Source organism: Centrocercus urophasianus, unplaced genomic scaffold, assembly GCF_019232065.1.
Source record: "Centrocercus urophasianus isolate 14NV4802_14NV808 unplaced genomic scaffold, USGS_Curo_1.0 seq_34, whole genome shotgun sequence".
NCBI lineage: Eukaryota > Metazoa > Chordata > Aves > Galliformes > Phasianidae > Centrocercus > Centrocercus urophasianus.
In genome coordinates, this window is record NW_024884911.1 from 5,278,948 (window position 1) to 5,298,635 (window position 19,688).

The 19,688-nt window shown below is 44.1% G+C and overlaps 1 protein-coding gene across 6 annotated transcripts; it reads left to right on the top strand.

Annotated features, from left to right (window-relative positions):
• The first annotated feature begins 201 nt into the window (after positions 1 to 201).
• ADAMTS13 (ADAM metallopeptidase with thrombospondin type 1 motif 13) lies at positions 202 to 19,420 on the top strand. 6 transcript variants are annotated; one of them, XM_042830765.1, is made up of 30 exons: positions 212 to 442; positions 747 to 813; positions 1,644 to 1,924; positions 2,122 to 2,263; positions 2,631 to 2,770; positions 3,179 to 3,262; positions 3,350 to 3,474; positions 3,802 to 3,948; positions 4,266 to 4,400; positions 4,946 to 5,096; positions 5,759 to 5,863; positions 6,267 to 6,418; positions 6,530 to 6,593; positions 7,131 to 7,257; positions 7,478 to 7,623; positions 8,488 to 8,608; positions 9,276 to 9,356; positions 9,604 to 9,785; positions 10,217 to 10,352; positions 12,091 to 12,220; positions 12,420 to 12,609; positions 13,317 to 13,431; positions 13,787 to 13,916; positions 14,503 to 14,682; positions 15,244 to 15,448; positions 15,764 to 16,073; positions 16,417 to 16,563; positions 17,029 to 17,205; positions 17,535 to 17,719; positions 17,993 to 19,420. In XM_042830765.1, exons 1-30 carry the CDS (start codon positions 368 to 370, stop codon positions 18,149 to 18,151), a joined length of 4,389 nt encoding a protein of 1,462 aa, XP_042686699.1. In that variant the 5' UTR covers positions 212 to 367; the 3' UTR covers positions 18,152 to 19,420. The 6 variants fall into 6 exon arrangements, with proteins under 6 accessions (XP_042686701.1, XP_042686699.1, XP_042686700.1 ...); XM_042830766.1 differs by having other exon boundaries at positions 13,338 to 13,431; XM_042830763.1 differs by having other exon boundaries at positions 213 to 442; positions 13,314 to 13,431.
• Positions 19,421 to 19,688: the final 268 nt, after the last annotated feature.

Consider the following 19,688-nt stretch of genomic DNA (forward strand, 5'->3'; position numbering starts at 1 on the left):
TCCGGCTGGGCTGAGGTTTGGCGAGCAGGAGCGCACGGTTCGACAAGTCAGAGCCCTTTCCCCGCGCAAATCGCTGGTTGTTTATTTGGCTGCTGTAGCTGGCGCGAAGCTGCTCTCGTTGCTGCGCTCTTTGGCTGTAATGAAGTTGCAAATGTTGTGCAAAAGCTCTCCCCCTCCAGCTGTTCCTGTAAATCCTCCCGCAGCAGTTCAATTCCCCCTCGACTGTCCCCCTCTGCAGTCGATCATCTCTCCTGTTTATTTAAACTCGGCATTCTTTGCTTCCGTTCCACGTGATGCCTCAGACCGAACATTTTAATCACCCTTGGGCCAGAGATTGCTCTGCGGTGCTGCTTGCAATCCCTCCAGCATGATCATCAGTCTGACCATCCGAGCGCTCATAATGCTCCCTCTGGGGCTTTGCTGGCCCTCCATCCTCCGAGAGGTAAGCCTGACCTCCAAAAAGCTCTGTTTCCAGGAAGCCTTTTTTTATTTCTAGGAAAAAGAAGAGAAAACACGACGTGTTCTAAGCCAAGATGTATCAGACCTCACTAATCAAGAAGATAAAGCTATTTCCTCTGGGTGGCCGTAGTGCAGCATACGCTTAGTGCAAAATAAAACCATTAGACCTTGGCATCGATGCTTGTTAAATTGTTTGCTGACGTTCCTTCCAGGCTCGTTTCGGTTAAATAATAACCTCGTGTCCATTTGTTTTGCTTAAAAAACATAAAGCTATCCTTCTTTTGCAGAGATTTCTCAGAGCTTTGGATGCAGATGATATTTTCTCTTATTTTGGAACCAGCTCAGCGTCTGATGGTATGCAGAGCTCTTTCCTTCTTGGTTTTGGAACACATTTGTCAGTTTATTCCTAATCCTGTACATTTGATAACACTAAGAACGCTTTAAAACTAACCCTGCTCTGACATGCGTTTAGCATTTCTGAGTCGCATTGCTCAGTGAGGTAATCCAGTCTCAGTGTGTAAGCGATCGAAGAACTGGGCCAGCATTTAAAATCTGCTTAAGGAGCTATGACAAATCTTTTTCAGCTGTAGTCCTTATTTTCTGTACTGGTACTTTCCTACAAGATTAACAGATCTAAGTCATTCGAATGGGAAGGTATGGACTAAGAAAGCTTTAAATACACTTGTTCATGTTTTGAAATGCACAGGTGGAGCATTCTAGGTCTGGATCGTTCTGGATAGTTCAGCATAAAGGTACATTTTGAACTGTCGCATTCTTAAAGCAAGGATGCTGTCAATTTGTGAGTTCACCTACTGCTGTTCCCAGTGTCTCTGTTCAGTTTGTGGTAATTCTCACTCAGTAATATTTAACGTCTGAGGAAGCAAATCTTTCTCAGCCTTTGCCAAATGAACTGTTCTCATTGACGAGGGAGAGAAGCACAGATCATCCAGGATCCAGTCCCAGAGCTGTTTTCTGTTCCCAGTCTGAGTACCTCACTTTGGAACAGACGAAGAGACAGAAGTTCTTTGCCTATTGACAGAATGACCTCAAAAGGCCATAGCTGTCATTCAGAGAATAATTTTTCCTGAGAAGACAGATCATTACATTTCTTTTGCGTGTATCGTTATTTTTCATAACTCTTTCCCTTGTTCTTTTTGTTTGTTTGTTTGTTTCATGTGTTTCAGTGCCTGAGTTTGTTGTTGCTCAGCCGAATTGCCCTTGCAAAGAAGAGCAGATTGGGCTGATATGTCGGATCCAACACTGCTCCATTAAGGCTTGGGGAGAAGTGTATGCCTTCGAATTTCTAGAGGACCATACCCTTCTTTCCTCTTCCTTTGTGATCAATCAAGTGGTGAACTCTTCCTTTAGCTTAATAAAGCGATTCTCAGGCAACTGCTTTGCAGGTGGAAATCTATTGGCACCTCCTGGGGCTGAGTGTAGAGTCACTTACTGTGAAGGGCAGCTGGTGAGTATGCACTGAGCTTATCAGCTTTTCTGCAAGCATTTACAGCCTTTGCAGGCTTGCAGTTTGAAACCCCAAACATGTGTGAACCATCCATTTAGTAAGTCTGAGCAAAGAAGAAACAGGAAGGATATGGCACACGGTTCTCCGTTGTAGCAAATGTCTGCAATAACTCAGAGGTGGAATTTCATCTCCTCTAGCAAGGAGTCATTGTTACAGATGAAGAAAAGATTCATATCAGGCCTGTCAAAAGCAAAGATACTGCTCTGCTGAAGGATCTTGGCTTCTCCAGTCCCCACATTCTCTTCAGAAGTGCTGGAACAGGGGCAAAAACAGCAAGAGGTAAGGTGTATGCAGAGGAAGCTCTGGTGGTTCTGCTTTGACAAACTGGCTTCTGGTAGCGAGGTTGTTTGAATGAGGAGAAAGAGGAAGTTTTGCATCTGCAAGTGTATGATTTTACTTGATGTATGTTACTCACCTTACGGAGTTGTAAATAGTGCACGTTTTCAATTAGGTGTTATTTTGATAATAAAAACTTGTTATCAAGCATGAAGACAGGTGAAAGAAACCATCCGAAGTGGGAAACTTAGGCAAGTAACCACAGAAATGGTAGCAGAACTATTTTAGTCTTTCAGGAAAAGAGAATGGACTTCTAGAATCTTCTGTGCTGCCTGGCATTTTAAACTCTGCGTCCCTCTTTGTTGCTCAGCAGGGCACTTTGCTTCTCGCCTACGAAAGAGGGCTGATGGAGCTGTCAAACATCTGGAGCTGATGGTTGTAGCAGGTCCTGATGTTTACATGTACCACCAAGAGGACACGGAGCGATATATTCTTGCCAACCTGAACATTGTGAGTGTAGCTTTCTGTTTGGATTGCTGTTCCAGTGTGAGATCTCCCACTGTTGCTAACAGATTCAGTTCTGTGAGTGTTCTTTCTGAGGTGTTTGTGGTTCTCTACTCCTATTAGAGGGCATTGCTTACTTGTAGGGAATTCCTCCGTGTCTCTTTGGGAGCAAACTTACCCTTGTAGAAGGAGCTGCATGAGTAAAAAAGGAGCTGCATGAATGTTAGAAGATCTTCATTCCATTACTGATCTAATTCCATGCGTAATATCAGGCAAAAGTTTATGTATGTCACTTCCTGGTTTTGTGTTTGTCATTATAATTACCAGATGTGTTACCTTTGTAGTGAGTACACCCCTCTAAATGGGAACAGGTATTGAGAGTCACTTTATGGAATCCTTTCCATCACTTGACAGGGGGCAGAACTGCTGCGAGACGCCTCACTGGGTGCTCATTTCAGGGTTCATTTGATGCAAATGCTTGTTTTGAGGGAGCCAGAGGTAAGCAGGGAGGATTCTGCCCTTGTGTTGTCTGGGGTGGGTTGTTAAAACCTGTATGCAGTGTGCAAATGTGTGCTTTAACTGTAGGTGAATGTGAACATCACAACAAACATCACCTCCTCGCTGATCAGTGTTTGTGAGTGGAGCAAGAAGGTCAATCCCCAGAATGACTCTGATCCCCAGCATGCTGACATTGTCCTGTATGTGACCAGGTACTGTAATTCCCCTATTCTGTCAGAGGCTGGAAGTCAGGCCACTGCTGTCCAGTCACCATCATAGTGACACTGATCTGCACAGAGCCTTTGAAAATGGGTTGATTCTTCTGTTTGGAGCTGATTCTCCAGTCCTTAGTGTAGTTTGGCATTCATGGGACTCTACTCCTACCATCCTGCCCCAGAGAGTTCTGTATTTGCAGGAAAAATGCTAGCTAGCAAAGTTAGGTCAGGAAGGTGCAAATAAGTTCTTTTATAGATCTAGTCCCGACTTTATTGGTTGCAGTGGTTATTTGCTTTTTCTTCTGGATGTCTCCCTTACTTTAGGTTTGACCTGGAGTTACCTGATGGGAACAAGGAGCTACGTGGAGTGACTCAGTTAGGTGGGGTCTGCTCCTCCTCCTGGAGCTGCGTCATTACCCAGGACACTGGCTTTGACTTGGGAGTCACCATAGCCCATGAGATTGGGCACAGGTCAGTAGGAAAGCCCCAGAGCAGCACAGTGTGTTTTGTTCAGGGGAGAACACTCCCTGTTTTAAAGGATTCAGGAGAAAGAAAAAGATCTCTTGTCACAACATTGGCTTTCCTATAGATTATTTAAAACTCTTGTAAAGATTTCCTTGCATTTCTGCAAGTTCTGGGACAATTATAAGCTTTTATGACAACTGTAATAGGAAAGGCTCTGAAGAGGGAGCTTGGCCCTTGCTTAGATAGTTAGAGATAACAGAGGTGCTGCAGGAACACGAAACCTCTGGGTTCCTTCTCAGAGCACAGTGTTTTTTCTGTTACAGTCTTGGCATCCCCCATGATGGCGAGGGGAATCAGTGCAGCAGCAGTGGTTACATCATGGGTTCAGCAGGTAACCATAACAGCATTGACCTCGTCTGGTCACAGTGTAGCCGAGAAGAATTCCTGGCCTTTGTCAGGTAAGGGAATGGTCGAATTTGGTGTGCATGTGTGGGAGCACCTCCCTGTGCTGCCAGCTTAGGAAGGAACAGGGAAGTACAAGGAATAAAAGAAAACTTTCTTGGAAAACGAGGAACTGTGATGCACTTGCTTGCTTGTTTCTTATCACTTGAGGCTGTCGCTGAGGTTAAACCCAGTCTTTTATTCAAGTAGCTGGAAATTAGTTTGGTTAGTGACTAACAGACCTGGGCTGTCTTGAACTCCTCAGACACTTTTTCAGCTTGGAAATGTTATTTAAAATGCCAGAAAATCTAGGTTTAAACGTTGTGGACTGTGAGCTGTCTGGTAGAACAAGCATGGATTTTTGTTTTAACTTCAGCAATGGAGAACTGTGAGCATCTCCAGGCAGCTGCTGCAGCTAAATCTATCACAGCCCACAGTAAGCATGTGTTGTCTGGGAAAGCAACAGCCAACTCCCAGAATGAAACTCAGCAGAAGTTTGCAAACATGTCATTGTCCTTACTATGCACAGCTGGGAAAGTGATATTTTTTATGTCTGTATCAGCACAGGCCAAACAAACTGCTTAAATGACCTGCCGGACATGGAAGGCAGCATCCCTGGATGGAAGCCTGGCTTGTACTATGGAGCAGATGAGCAATGTAAAATAGCCTTTGGGAGTGTTGCAACCGCCTGCACCTTTGCTGACAGCAATGTTGTAGGTAGAAAGTTTGTGTGTCTTGTTGGGGGCAGCTGGGAAATGTTCTGGAGTTAGCATTCAGGAGAAGGGGGCCAGGGACGTTGTTATTATGAAGGGATTGAAGGTGCTTTTCTGCCGCAGATTGTTTTGGCAAAAAGCAAACCTTAAAAGGCTTTTAAAATGCTTTTCTTCTCTCCATCGTTGCTTTTGTCTACATAAGGCTCCTCTAAGTTTTACACAGTACCCAGAACCTTCTGTCCACACTGGGTTTGGTAGTGCTGGTACTGGCTGTGCTACTCAGGTGAGTTTTGGGTTCTGTCTTGGGAAGTGATTGTTTGCTGGATCTCTTCAGCTTCCCTGCAGTTGTGCAAGTCTACATGGCTGAGAAATGCAGCATGGCTCATAGCTGCCATCTGGACACATTTTGTTAATGAGGAAGCACTAATTTGCGTGAAACTTTAACTGCTTTAGTTTGATCCTCTTCTAGCATTACAGCTGGTATTGCTGGTCATTTGATGTGCACACAACTTTTCACTAATAGCAGGAGAAATTAAGGGACCTGCTTGCCTTTTTGGATAACTATGGGGTAACCGAACATCTGGGACGTGCACTGAGCAGCTTCTGGGACTGCAGTGTTGATGAGTTACCTCTTGACCTCCTTGTTTCTCTCGTCACACCAGGATATATGTAAAGCTCTCTCATGCCATGTACAACCAGGAGACAAATCCAGCTGTACCCGGCTTCTTGTTCCTCTCTTGGACGGTACTGAGTGTGGCATCAATAAGGTAAGGAGGCTGCTGATGCTTGAATAATCAAAAATGGATGTGGGTGCTGTGGATTTTCTCCCTGCCAAGAAGCTAAGGCCATGAAGCTGGTACCAGCTGATCTTGGTGTTTCCACACTGTCTGTATCTCTGGAGTTGCTTTGCAGTCCCATAGTCTGATAACAGCTCTTCTCTAAGGCTTTGCTTTCTACTTGAAATGACATATCAGCTTCTTTTTTTTTTTTTTGTAACTCCAACCTCATGTTAGACTACAATTAAGAATGGGACTCTTGTGAAAAAGTGCCTCATTCGTCTCTGTGACAGACTGGCCTGCCTAACGACGGAGATTTATGTCGTGCTTGTAGATGCCAGAGCTGCTGGGTTCATGAGGTGCTGCTGCCAATTTTGTGTATTCTTGGTCTTAGTGGTGCTCCAAGGGACAGTGCAGCTCTCTGAAGGAACTAAATCCCATGGCTGTAGTCCATGGGCAGTGGTCCAGCTGGAGCCCCTTGTCCTCCTGCTCCCGCAGCTGTGGAGGTGGAGTTCGGATACGGCAGCGGTTCTGCAATAACCCCAGGTAAGAGGCGTGGACCTTGCAAAGGCTTTTGGCCCTTTCAGAACCAAAGAGTCTGAGCTTTGCTTGGTGTGAGCCTGTTGCTGTAGAAGAGTCTTTTCCTGTCATTTTCAGGCCTGCTTTTGGAGGGAAGGAGTGCCAGGGTGCCAGCCTTCAAGCAGAGATGTGCAGTACTCAGGTTTGGCAGCTGATTGCATCTTCTGAGCTGTTCTCTTAATGCTGCTTGACCCTTTGAAAGCTGTGTGGATTGGGACTGTACTTTTTACAGCCAGTTGCTGTGGGAAGGAGAGCTAAAATCTGGCATACTGCTTCCCTCTGTCTGATGTATTTGTTCCACTGTGCCTGAAGATAACAGCATTATTTATTAATCGCATTGTTCACATGTAAGGAAGCTTTTCTCTCTACATCTTTATAGTAGGACAGGCACTGGGAAAATAGAGACTCATTTAATGCTAATCTTCTTTGGAAGGACATTTTTACATTGGTCCTATTTTCCTTTTTTTTTTTTTTTTAATAAGCAGCAAAGAGCATCATCTGAATGCAATTCTTTGCGTATCCTGCAGCCTCCCTTTAAAGTGGTGCTCTTTATTTGTAGTCATTCTACTGTTTTACTTATCAGCCACTGCTTTCTGCCCCTAGCTAGTGGGTGAAATGCTGCTTAAGATTCTGTGCTTGGTAATTTTTCACTGTCTGTACAATTCTCTCTGGGATGTAGGCCTGTCCGATGACCCAGCTTGACTTTATGGCTGAACAGTGTGCAGCAACAGATTTAAAGCCACTGTATCTCACTGTAGGAGTGCCAGCCTTTTACACCTGGACTTCTGCTGTTGGCTTTGCCAAAGGTAAGAAAAGGCTGAGAAACCCTGGTTTCTTTGTGGAGTAAAACATTCATGAGCCTTACTGTGTTTTTGAATCAAAAGGCCATTTCAATGATGCTTTTAGATTCCAGGTGAAACTTAGATACTCTCTTTGACAGATTCTTTTTAACTTCTTCTTACTGTTTGATGGTTGTACGTCCTCCTGAGAGGGTAACTACTTGCTCCTCATGCCTGCCTCCTCCAGGGGACACGCAGTGCAAGCACATGTGCAAGGCAACTGAAGATGCATTCATGGTAAGCCGTGAGGACAGTTTCATAGATGGAACCAGATGTGAGCCCGATAACTCTGACGATGGGACTTTCCATCTGTGTGTAGCGGGAAGCTGCAGAGTAAGTGACTGAGGAATCCAGGGGAAGCTCTGATGTATTCTGTGCTAAAGGAATCAGTTGAGTAGGATCTCACACCGAGTCCTTTCCAAAACAGGAGAATTTTGTTATTAGATTACTGGACGTCGTTTTGTCACTGGATCCAATGCTCTCTAGATAAAGTACCTCACTAATTTCACAGTATTATTCCCCCATTGTGTGTATCTCAGTAACTCCTCAGTGCTGACTGTGTTGTTCCTTCACATTCCTGAGGTATACTTGTTAATTTCCCCCCCGCTGCCCAGGTTCTCCTGGTGTTGAGAGCTTTGTCATGTATTTCCAGCTAATGAACAGCAGAGGGCATAGGCATAATCTATTCTGATATCTGCTGCTTCATTGGCAATAGTGATAAATATGTGCGTTATGGCAGCTTCCAAAGCCTCTAGCATAAATTCAGCAGTTGCACGTGTTTTGCTGCTAAGCCTGCTGAGATCCTCCTGCAGCACTGTGTGAATTTCTCTTGTTCATGGGAATGAGGATAAAATCTCTGCTCTGAGCTCTGTGGGATTGAGGGCCAGGCTGAAGCATGTGAGCTGGGTGTGGATTTGGGGTTTAGGTCACAGGAGAAATCTTTCTGGGCTGCTTCTTATGGGAAAGAAGATGTCACACAATTAATGAAACTTTTTTGTGCTCTTAGCTAAGACTTTCCAATCCCTGGTTTTGTATGCTGCTGTACAAATGCAGACCCAGGTGTAAAATGTACTTGTGCCTTAAATTCAAAATTACAGATGAAAAAGAAAGCTTGAGAAATTCAGGTAACGTTGCTTTCACTTGCTTGCTTTCTTCTCAGAATTAGGCCAGTTTTAAGAGACATTTCTTTTTGCTCAGGCATTCGGGTGTGATGGCCAAATGGACTCCAAGAAGGCAATGGACTCTTGCCAGGTCTGTGGGGGTGATAATACCACCTGCATGGAAGTGAGTGGATCTTACACAGAAGGAAAAGCTAAAGGTGTGTAGTCCTCAGCCCTAGTGCTACTTGTAGGAGATGCAGAGCATATTAGGGGTTCTTACCTTTCTTTGTGACCTCCCTTTCTGTTTTGCTTGCTCTTATTTTATGGAGCGTATGGTGATGGAGTTTGGGTAGCCAACAGAGAAGGCAGCTGAGGTCTGTAACAGGGGTATAGCTGTTGTGGGGGCATGGTGACTTCTTTTCACAGTTCTTCTCTGGGTAGGGACAAGAAATGCAGCCATTTGGAAGTCCTGCATGTTTATGGGGTCTGAGAGCTCTATCAGGTGCTGCCTGAGAGCACAAACATCCATTAGAGAACTGGTTTGGCTCTTTTACTATCACACAGACATATCAACATATAAACATAGGAAGAACAAAAGAAAGCTGAGAACAGAACAGAAAATTCAGTTGTTGGCTCTTTCCATCATTACCATTGTGTTCAAGCTGGTAGAGCTAAGATCACTATGAATTTAAGTGGCCTTTGATGTTGTGTCTTTATTTAATGAGTATTGCCTATATAACCCCTGCCTGCAATGAGTCCTAGGCTTGTCCTCCAAGAAATATTTTGCTAATAAGGCAAAGCTGGATTGATCTGTAATCCTCTGCCTTTTTCAAACAGGTACAGGAGGGGATCATGACCATATGTTCTTTCTTTCCACCTTTTCAGAGTATGTTACGTTTTTGTCCCTGCCTTATAATGCCACCTTAGTCCGTGTTATCAATCAGAGACCACTCTTCACACATTTGGGTGAGTTGAATGAAAAGGAGAGGTGGGGGTACAGGCAGAGCTCAAACAAGTTTGTGAAAGCAAGCAGACAGGATCCATGAGGGAAGTTCTGGGTTATGCAGTTTGTTTGTTTGTGGGATGCTCTCTTTTGGAATATCTGATTTAAATCAAACTGGTTTCTAGCAAATGAGCAACCTGTGGCTGCCAGCACTGAGGGACTCTGTCTGCACCAAATCTCTTAACCTCACTGCAACCTTTGTTCTTCTAGCTGTGAAGGTAAAAGGTGAATACGTGGTTGCTGGAAAGGGAAAAATCTCGTTGAATGTCTCCTATCCCTCAGTTCTGGAGGACAGACAGATTGAATACAAAGTGTTTCTCACCAAGGACAACCTGCCAAGCCTGGAGGAAATCCATGCGGATGGGCCAACACAAGAAGAAATTGAAATACAGGTAAATAAACAGCAGAGTTGGAAAGGGGCTGGTCAGAACTGGCCATACTGAGTTTGTGTGGCTCTGTTGAGTGCAGTCAATAGAGATGCAGTGGGCTTTGTGCCTGAGACTGCTGGAGTTGGAGTTCAGTAAGAGCAATGGTCATCTTCCCGGGTAATGCTGAGGGTGTGCTTCCTGCAGGCTTTCTGCAGCTCCAGGGACTGGCCATGTGTGAGAAAAGGCATACCAGGTCAAACCTGTTGCTTGGCTTGATCTTTTTTTTTCACTGCCTAGTGCACAGATTTCACTCTTACTGTACCTTGGAAGAACTGGTTGTTGTAGCATTGAGGATCAGGACTGGATAAGAATGAAGGACTATCTTCTCTCATGTCTCTCCTGAGAAAGGATTGTGAGTTGATTTGTGTACTGACCACCACCTTTTCTTTCATCAGGTTTATAGGAGATATGCAAAAGAATATGGTGATGCCACCAACCCAGACATCACCTTCAGCTACTTTGTGCCAAAAGAGAATCTGACATACAGGTGGATTCCTCAGCAGGGGCCGTGTTCAGTGACCTGCGGAGGAGGTGAGGCAGCAGTCTTTACTTCTTATGAAGGTCTGGATAGGCTTTTAATTTGGCTGGCTGATAATCACCCAGTTCTTCAGAAATGAATGTGACTTATCAGTGTGAAACACTTACTGAGAAGTTATTCAATGGCTGAAATTAAATGTAAAGCAAATTACTGACAGTGAACTAGAGCTGCCAGTGCCAAAGCGAGTCGAGGAAAAGAGTAGTACAGGATTTGAATTGAATTAGCAGATTGGCAAATGAGCTGAATCATCCAAATGGTATTGAAAATGTTTGATTCAGAAGAGGATTTTTAGGTTGGTTTTGGCCTGCCTTCTGGTTTTAAAACTGAATAATTCTCTCAGATTTTTCAAAGTTACTGAAGACTGTAATTTGGAGATGGTTGAACGTCAAACGTTTGAGACCACAGTGGTACCTGGTGTCAAGTTAAAACCTCAGAACTAATTATACAGCTTCCTTCTTAGAATTCTATTCCTGTGTCATGGCTAATCCTTTCTGTCTCCCCGTAGAAGTTATAAAACAGATTGTAACAGAACACTCTGGTAGACAGTTTGACATCTTCCTTACCACACCCTACAGGTGACACTGGCAAATTTCTCAAGACATTTATGACAAGAATTTAGTAAATACATTAATGACCACTTAAGGAAGTCATTCTTTAAGACTAATTATGCCTGGACTGAATCCTGCAGATTCTGTAGGTGAAGTGATTGCTGAATTAGAGAACTCAAAATGCTGTAATGTGTGAAGTCCTCCCAGCTAATGTGGTAACAAACAGAAAAATGAGAAAGCTGAGACTTTAAGGAGCAGAAAACATTGAGAAACCAAGAGAAAATTGTGTCTTGGGAGCTGAAAGCTGAATTCAGGCCCTCCTCATCAATAAACATTAGAATCGTAGGATCACCAAGGTTGGAAAAGACCTCTGAGATCATCCATCCAACCATCCACCTATCACCAATGTTTTTCACATTATTTCAAAACCAGGAGGGTAGTGAGAAGATAACCTTGCTGTCTGGTTCCTGACATTTTCTTCATAAGTCGTGTTCTTTGGGATGCAGGAATGCCTTGTGGGTGGCTCATTCACTGCAATGGAGGCTCTTTGCAGTTTATCCATTAAGCTTTGTACTGTAATGTCTTTCCACAAATCTGGGACAAGTTTATTTTAAATTGGGCATCTTCTTATGTTTAGAACTGTTAAAAATCTTGTTTATGGGAGTAGGTTATGAATATTCTATGACTTGCATGCCGCAGGCACTGAAAGTCTGCAGTTTCTCTCTGACTGTCCCTCGTCTGGTTTTGGGTATTGATGATCACACATGGGCAGTGTGATGGTATGACACGATTAGTTCTACAGAAAGTCCAATGGCTGACTGCTAGGGTTTCTTTTCAGCAACCTTTCCTTCATCAATCAGACATCAAGATCATTAGAAGTAATTGGATCAAATTATGATTGATAACCTTGTTCTTGCAAACAGCCAGTGCAAGCAGTCTTTCAATTTTGATAGTGGATTATCCATCCAACTTCTCATCTTCTGAGATGGTTGTCTTGGAAAGTCACTTGAAGATTCTTGAGGAAAAGTTACATCAGAAATATGAGTTGTATAGGAAGTCTACTTCCCAAATATACAACTTCTTTTTCTTACGCAGATAATTTGGTTAAAGTGAAATTACAGGATCTGCCTAGAATAGAGGTAAACTGCTTATAAATTCCCTTCCTTTTCCTTTCACATCCAAGGTACACGACTGGTGAACCATGTGTGCTTTGATCCGACGAAGAATGAAATAACAGAAAATCAGCTGTGTCTGGAACTCCCACAACCCCTTCCAGGGTATGAACCCTGTGCTGTGGAACCATGCCCATACAGGTCAGTGCTCCTGGAAGCTAAGCTGAATTCTCACTGTGCAAGGACTTGAATTTCCAGCAGCCATCCTCTGTCACATCCAGAGCAGGCTCTTGAAATAGAGAAGCTGAATACTTCGACCTTTTTCTGCAACAAATGTCATGAGGAATAAACCTCTATGATTCAGATGAGAAATAAGGTGATACAATTACTTCCCATTTAGGTGGAAGATATCGCAGACAGACAAATGTTCTGCTGTCTGTGGAAGCGGTGTTGCCCAGCAGAATTTGACCTGTGTTCAGTTTCATAACGGATCAGAGACTGTTGTGGATGACAGCTTATGTTCTGCACAAGAAAAACCACTCTCTGTTGTGCCGTGTGTGGTTAATGTCTGCCCTTTGGGATGGGACAAAGTGAGTTCATGAGCTTGGCATTCAGGTGACCCTTTGCACTTGTGATCCACACGAGGGTGTCAGTTAGAAGGAACCACTTTATTAGTGGAGTCTGGGAGGGTGGTTTACCCAAAGGAAATTTGTCCAATTAAAGGTTAATTTTGTGACTTTAGAGAGCTCTGTCCCTCTTAATTTATGCTGCTAGATTCCACAGTTATTAGCAGTGGTTTGTTTATGGCAGCTGTGGACTACATTCCTTCTTTGTTTCTCCTCAGCCCCCCCCCCCAAAAAAAAAATCAGAAACTCAAACAACCTTTGTTGCACTGACAAATACATCACTGCCAAACAGAGAGGTTCTGATATGGGAGGGAAGATTGCCAACAGGGAAGAGGGCTTCTCAGCAGTAGATCACAGATCCAAATCCATTCTGGAGAACCACTGCCAGTTTACAGAGGGCAAGAGACTGCTTTAGGCATCTCTCTTCAGACTCAGGTATCTCTATTCAGCCTCAAGTAGTGTGAATTAGGTTGGCTTTGGGCTGTTGGGTGTCTTTAGCTATTCTTGGTGCTTAAACTTGTATGGTCTGCAAAAATAGAAAAAGGGCTTAAATGTGCCTCTGAATATATTGTGGATTTGATCTGGAGGTATCCCCTGCCTTCATTAGATCAGGACCTCTGGGAAAACAGGTGTCAATGTCAGCCTGGTTCTTTTTGCTCTGTTCTGAGGAGGAAGACATGGATTTGTTTCAGGCTGCAGAGTCACCTGGAAATATCCAACTGGAAAACCAGAGTGTTTATGTCTGGAGCCCTCTGGCTGGAGAGTGTTCAGTGTCCTGTGGTGGAGGTGAGATCCTTCAGTGCTGCAAGAAAATGTTACCTGGGTGTACGTGTGAGCTCAGAACCTAAGAACCCCAGGGAGCTGATCATTTCCTCCCTGCAGATCAGTGTGCATGCGTAGCTGTGATCACAATTTTTTTTGCATCTCAAAAAGAGAGAAGGAGGCTTGGCATCAAATGGGAAATGGGTGCTACTGCTGTCAGCCAGAGTTGGGGAAATGGGTGGGATGAGTATGCCAGGACAGTTCTCTTGTCTCACAGACAAAGATATGAGTGACACTACTTTTGTCACTATGTGCTTATTTTCAAACCTTGCATGTATGCCATGCAGTAGGGTGTTTTTTTCTTTTTGCCTTTTTCTAGGTCAGACTCAGATACAGTATGCCTGTGTGGCTTTTGACACCAAAGAAAAAACCCAAGAAGAAAACTGTCATCCAGTAGCAAAGCCGGAGAGCAGGTTGGAAGACTGCAATCTCAGTCCCTGCCCACCAAGGTAAAGCAGTTACCAGGAGACAGTGAACTAGTGAGAGGTTTTTCCTTCTTCTGTGTATGCCCAGTGACGTGGCTTGAGCTACTCTGGGGATATAATTTTCTTCTTCTCTGCTTTGAAAGCAGAGATTGCCCTGGCCAGACAGCTCCAAAAACAGTAGCAGTGATCCATTCTTATCAAACTCAGAGGGTTTTCTGGATTGGTAAATTCTCAGTAAGAACTAAGTGAAGTCTTTGGAGTTGGAATCCACAGCAAATCTGGAAACTTCTTGGTCCTTTTTTACTCTGAGAAAGTGGGAACAAATCTGTAACTGCAAAATGTGGTGACATATGTGCCAGCTTCAATAAAGTAGCTGATATGAAACACTCTAAGAATCTGGAATAGCTGCTCTGAGAACTAAAGGAAATTGATTGTACTTTTCTTAGGAACTACAGCAATGCAGACTGTCATCAGTGAGGTGACTGGTATCTCTCAAGTGTGTATGTTTGCATTAACAGAATCCCAGGTGTGCTTTGATAGAATTGGATTCAAATTCCAGGGAAGATGGGTGAGAGCTGGAGATACTCACTGGTGGCTGTGTTGTTCCCAGGTGGCATTACAAAATGGGCTCGTGCAGTGTAAGCTGTGGAGGAGGCGTGATGCAGAAGGTCCTCTACTGTGCAAGGGAAACCAGAGAGAAGGAAGAAGAGATTGTGGCAGACAGTCAGTGTGATGGTTTGCCTCGTCCAGAGGAGCAGGAGCTGTGTAACTTGGAGCCATGCCCCCCAAGGTCAAAATGGTCATATGGGCCACACGAGCAATTGTCTGTACATGTGTGTGGTGTGATCTAGGCTATGGCTTAGGATTGTAAAATGGGGACTGGAAAGCTACTGGTGTCTGAGTTGGTTGGTTTTTTTTTGCTTGCTACAGGATGCCAGTCCCAGGATGAACCAACCCTAAGTTGGTTTCTGATCTGGCCGTTCAGAGTGGTGTGCATTTTGGAGGGAGATATGATTATTTTTGCTGCTAAGCCTGTGTGTGTCACCCTGAGGGAAATGGTGTTGGACATGCAGTAAGACTCAGTTTGGAGTCTGTGTGGTCCCTGTAAAATATGAGTGCCCTTCCTTTGGACCCAACACCAAACCTAATCCAGAATGCCTCACCTTGTTTCAGAGGCTGCCTTGTTAGCACTTAGGCAGCAAAATGTGTGAGGTGGATGGGTGAAGAAAGCTGCTGAGAAGTAGAAAGGAGAGAAGGATGAGGGAGTTGCATTACATTCTGTATGGTGAGAAACAGTAGAGGGTAGGGTTTCATCCTTAACTTCATTTTTCTCCTCCTTGTCCTTTGTCAGATGGAAGGTAACCCCAGGTGGGCCCTGTTCCTCCAGCTGTGGGCTTGGCTTATCTGTTCAGCTGGTCACCTGTGTGCAGATTCAGCAAGGCAAAGAGATTTTGCTGGAGCAGCATTCATGTCCTGAGTCAGAGAAGCCCCTTACCACCATTCCCTGTGTCATCCGAATGTGTTCTTATGAATGGAGCTTCAGTGAATGGACAGAGGTATCACATTTTTCCAGCTGTGTAATAGTGACCTCGGGCATGTTTTCTTCTCAAATGCAGATCTCCTTGGATTTTTGGGGGGAGCAGTCCTGTGGTTCAAAGTTATAGTTTAGAGGGTCCCTTGGGAGGTGGGCCAGCTTCATTATTTCCATCTTACAGACGATGAAACTAAAGAACTGAAAAGTCAAGTTGTAGAACAGCATCAGTGAACAAAAGATCAGAACTCTGGATCGTGCTTGAGCAAGCCAGTGTTATTTATTTCCGAATACTAGCTGAAATGCGTGCATAAAGACCTATGGATTTCTTACTCTGCAGTGTTCAACTTCATGTGGAAATGGTGTTCAGACGCGGCACGATTTCTGCCTCAACCGGCTGACTCATAAGCACGTGAGCCCCATCTTCTGCAGGCACTTCCCCAAGGCCATTGTGCTGCGTGGCTGCTCTGCAGGGCCCTGTCCTGAGCAGGGCATGGACACCAGGCTGCATGGAGCAGAACTGCAGGCAGTGACACCAGCCGTGCATCTGATGAGTACTGCAAATGCTGAGGGGGCAAGATACAAAGGCCTGATTCTTCCTTCATCTACTCTGCCAGCTGTCCCTCAGGAACGGATGGAGACCAGTGAAGGTGAGGAGAAAACTACCAAAAGGTACAGATGGGTGCTAACTGCTTATGATGGGGTTCCAGTGACTCTATGGGCATACAGAGACAGGAGCACAAAAGGGAATGCTCCTGCTTCAAGGGGACAGCATGCCATGAACTCTCCATGCTGTCTAAGCCAGGAACAATGACAGCCTTCTGTTGGCTTCCCAAGGCTCTCCTGACTTGGGACTCTTTGGGCAGCAGGCTCCTCCTGTGCTTTACTCAGAAGATGGACATACTTGGTGCTCATCTCTTCACAGTGCCATGAGAAGAATGAGTGCGGTGTTTTAACAGCTGGATGTGTTTCTCATCTGTCTCTGTTGCACAGGCATCTGTGGAAAGCTCTTCCTTAATACCAGTGGGATCATCAACATGATGGGTGTAGGGAGCAGTGACTGCACTGTTGCTATTGGACGTCCTCTAGGAGAGGAGATCACAATCAACGTTCTGGAGAGCTCCCTCAACTGCAGTGCAGGTGCTGCCCAGGGCTAAGTGGGAACTAGCTTGGATTGCTGGGAAATGTGCACCTCATTTTCCTGCATGCTTTTGGTGCCCTGAGTAGTTCTTGCTATCTTGGATGGAGCCTGCATAATCTCTGAAACCATTTTTTCAGTTTCACAAAGTCTTTGCCAGATAAGATTCACTTAAAATGATATCTTTCCTCTCCATGCATGATGATTTCTTATTTGTTCTGCTGGTAGGTACGGGATTCAAGTACCTTATGGGGTTAAAGAAGCTTCCTACTTTGGCCTGTTACAAACTCTGCAACGTGCCCTCTTGTTGGAATCAGTACAGATAGATTAGTTAACTGTTTCATGAGATAGGGACAAGACACAGAAATTATTTGATTTGACCCATGTAATACGGGAGGCTGAACGGCATTCAGACCTGTCTCACTTAAAGTAGAAGTGTTTCTAGCCCCTGTGCTCATCCATTCCAGGTGAGGTTGTGCTGTTTTCCGGACGAATGATGTGGCGGATGGGCTGCAGGAAGCTGATTTTGTCTCTGATAAATTCCAGAACAAATACATTGATTGTGAAACAGCGTGTTCTGCTGCCAGGAAATGGGGTCGTTCTTCAGTACAACAGCAGAAATGCAACCAAAAGATATTACCAAGGTACTTCACTGGAAGCTTCACTATTGCTTTAGATTCAAGGGACCCGTGGCAGAGTTCCACAGGTCATGTCTGTCTATGGAAGTCTATTGAAGCCTTGCTCTGTCTCTAAGAGCTAATTAGCTCCTCTTCAAGGAATGTTGGAATGGATATTGTTTATGGACTACCTTTCTGTTTCAAAGGCAAGCTCCCTGCAGGTGTTTACTGATGCTTGGAGTTTCCTGGATGAAAATCCTTAGAGAGTGTTTTCCGTCTGCATTTGATTTAAACATCTTTTTCCTGGAGATACTGGACACTTCCACTAAATCATTTTCTCTTCTGCTCCCTATCAGAATGTGACAAGCAGCTGTTTGGTCCCCGTGGTGAAATAGTGAGTCCTACTCAATCGCCTGGTCAAAAACAAGAGGTGGTGTGTCGGACCTTCATCAATGTGGCTCCTCAACATCACATAGCTATCCGAGGCCTCTATGTTGACCTGAGCCATCAGAGCAACCAAACAAACTTTAATTACATCCTGGTGAGTTGGAAACCTAGAAGAGGTGGTTTAGATGGTTGAGGACCCAACTGCTCACTAGAGATTTCCATCCAGGTGCCGAGTTTAAAGCCCAAGAGGGTCAGACTGTTGTGTAAATGTAGGTGTGAGTGAGCAATATTGAATTCTACCATATTTTGCTCTAACATTTGAATAGGGCAGCTTTTGCCCTGAGTAACCAATTGGCAAGACCCCAGTTTTGTGGGTACTCGAGATGTAGGCTGCTGTGATATAATGGTTTGGTCTTTCCTCGTGCAGATCCGTGATGTAAGCACCATGAAGACAACGGTGTTCCGTGGGAAACAGCAATTCTTCTGGCAATCAACAGGAAGCCAAGCTGAAATTGAATTTCATGAAAACGTTAAGGATCACCAAACCAGTTTCTGGGCTGAATATCATGCTGCTGAACCCAAATAAAAGGGATCAGGGCTACTCCACTGAGAAAGACTGCTCCAGTTAATCACTGCTGCCTGTTCACTGCTTGATGTCACACACGTCATTTAACCTTTTACAGCTGTTTCCCCATCTACTGAGTAAGAACAGTTTGCTGGCTCCGTTGGGATCTCCGTTAATACTTAGAAAGTTTATGCAAAAGCATGTAACCACCAAATAGTTCACAAATAGTTCTAATGCAGATTTTCTACGTTAATTGGCATTAATGCATCTCACTTGTCTGAAATTCGTGACTTGGACACTGAAGTCTCAAGGTCCTGCTTCTGTTTATATGCTGTGACTTTTTAGGACAATCATTTCGTTTCTCAGTGGCTTAGAAACCTCTCTATACCACAGGTAGTTATGATGATGATTTAACAGTGAAGTTTACTCTCCTGCAGTGTAAATGCCCATTGAAAATGAAGCCTATTGAAATTCTGGAAGATGTAAAAGAAGGCAAAGATGTGTAAGAAGATGAATCCTCCTGAGTCCTAGCAGCTCGAGAAGTGTATGAGGGCAAGACTCTTTGCCCAGCAGGGTAGTGCAGCACTAGGGAAAGTCACCCAAAAAGCTGATGGAATCTCCATCATGGAGTATTTTCAGGACTTTGCTAACCAGTGGGCCTGGTTAACTAGAATAGTTGGCCTGGTCAAGTACTGGTGATAATTGGCTTTGCATGGGAGGAGTAAATGACATCCAGAGGTCCCTCCCCAGCCACCGCATCTATGATTCTGCTTTTACAGATCTAACAGTGCTGCTAGTACTTCTTCTCTGTGGGAAATTGAAATAATCCTCTCTCTTAGTGATGGGTTTGATGCCTGGAGATATTTCTTCAGATAATAACAGTAGCTGTGCTAATGATCTACTTGTATCTGCATCCCACAGGAACTGTGTCAAGAGAGGCTGTTGAAACTGTGTGATATGAGTCGTAACAGGAAGATGTGCTTTAGAGCAGCAACAAATATTCACTCAAGATTGACTTTAAATACATATTTAAAGTTCTTTTTATTTAATGTTTTTAAGCTTTCAACAGTTCTCTACTTTGGTACCAATCTATCATCCCCATCAACGTCCCAATATCCTACAAAAGAGGTCTTTTCCAAACCTGGAGCCTGGCTGGACATACCTGCCTCTACACTTCATGACAGATGCAATAAATTGTTCTACCTGGGCAATTTTAATGCTACCTATGCTTTCTTTTCATTGAATTCTCTGATGTCTTTTTACAACCATAAAACCTTATTTTCTTCTGTCTTCTTAGTGATTACTTTTGCTAGTTCTGCCTGAATTTGTTTGGTTTTTTTGCTTGCCAGCCTTCAGATTTAAGTTCCATTCCTGGAAGAGCTTGAAAGTAGATTCTTTAAGCAAGATCCTTGAGGAGCTGAATATATCAGCTGTTGCACTGCAGTGTGTGGGTGATACAGGCAGTGGGCCTTTATTTCCTGCCTAACCAGAGACGTAACAGTAACAGAAAAAAAAAAATCCTTTTGTTAATTCTTTTTTTGTAACCTTTTAGCAGATG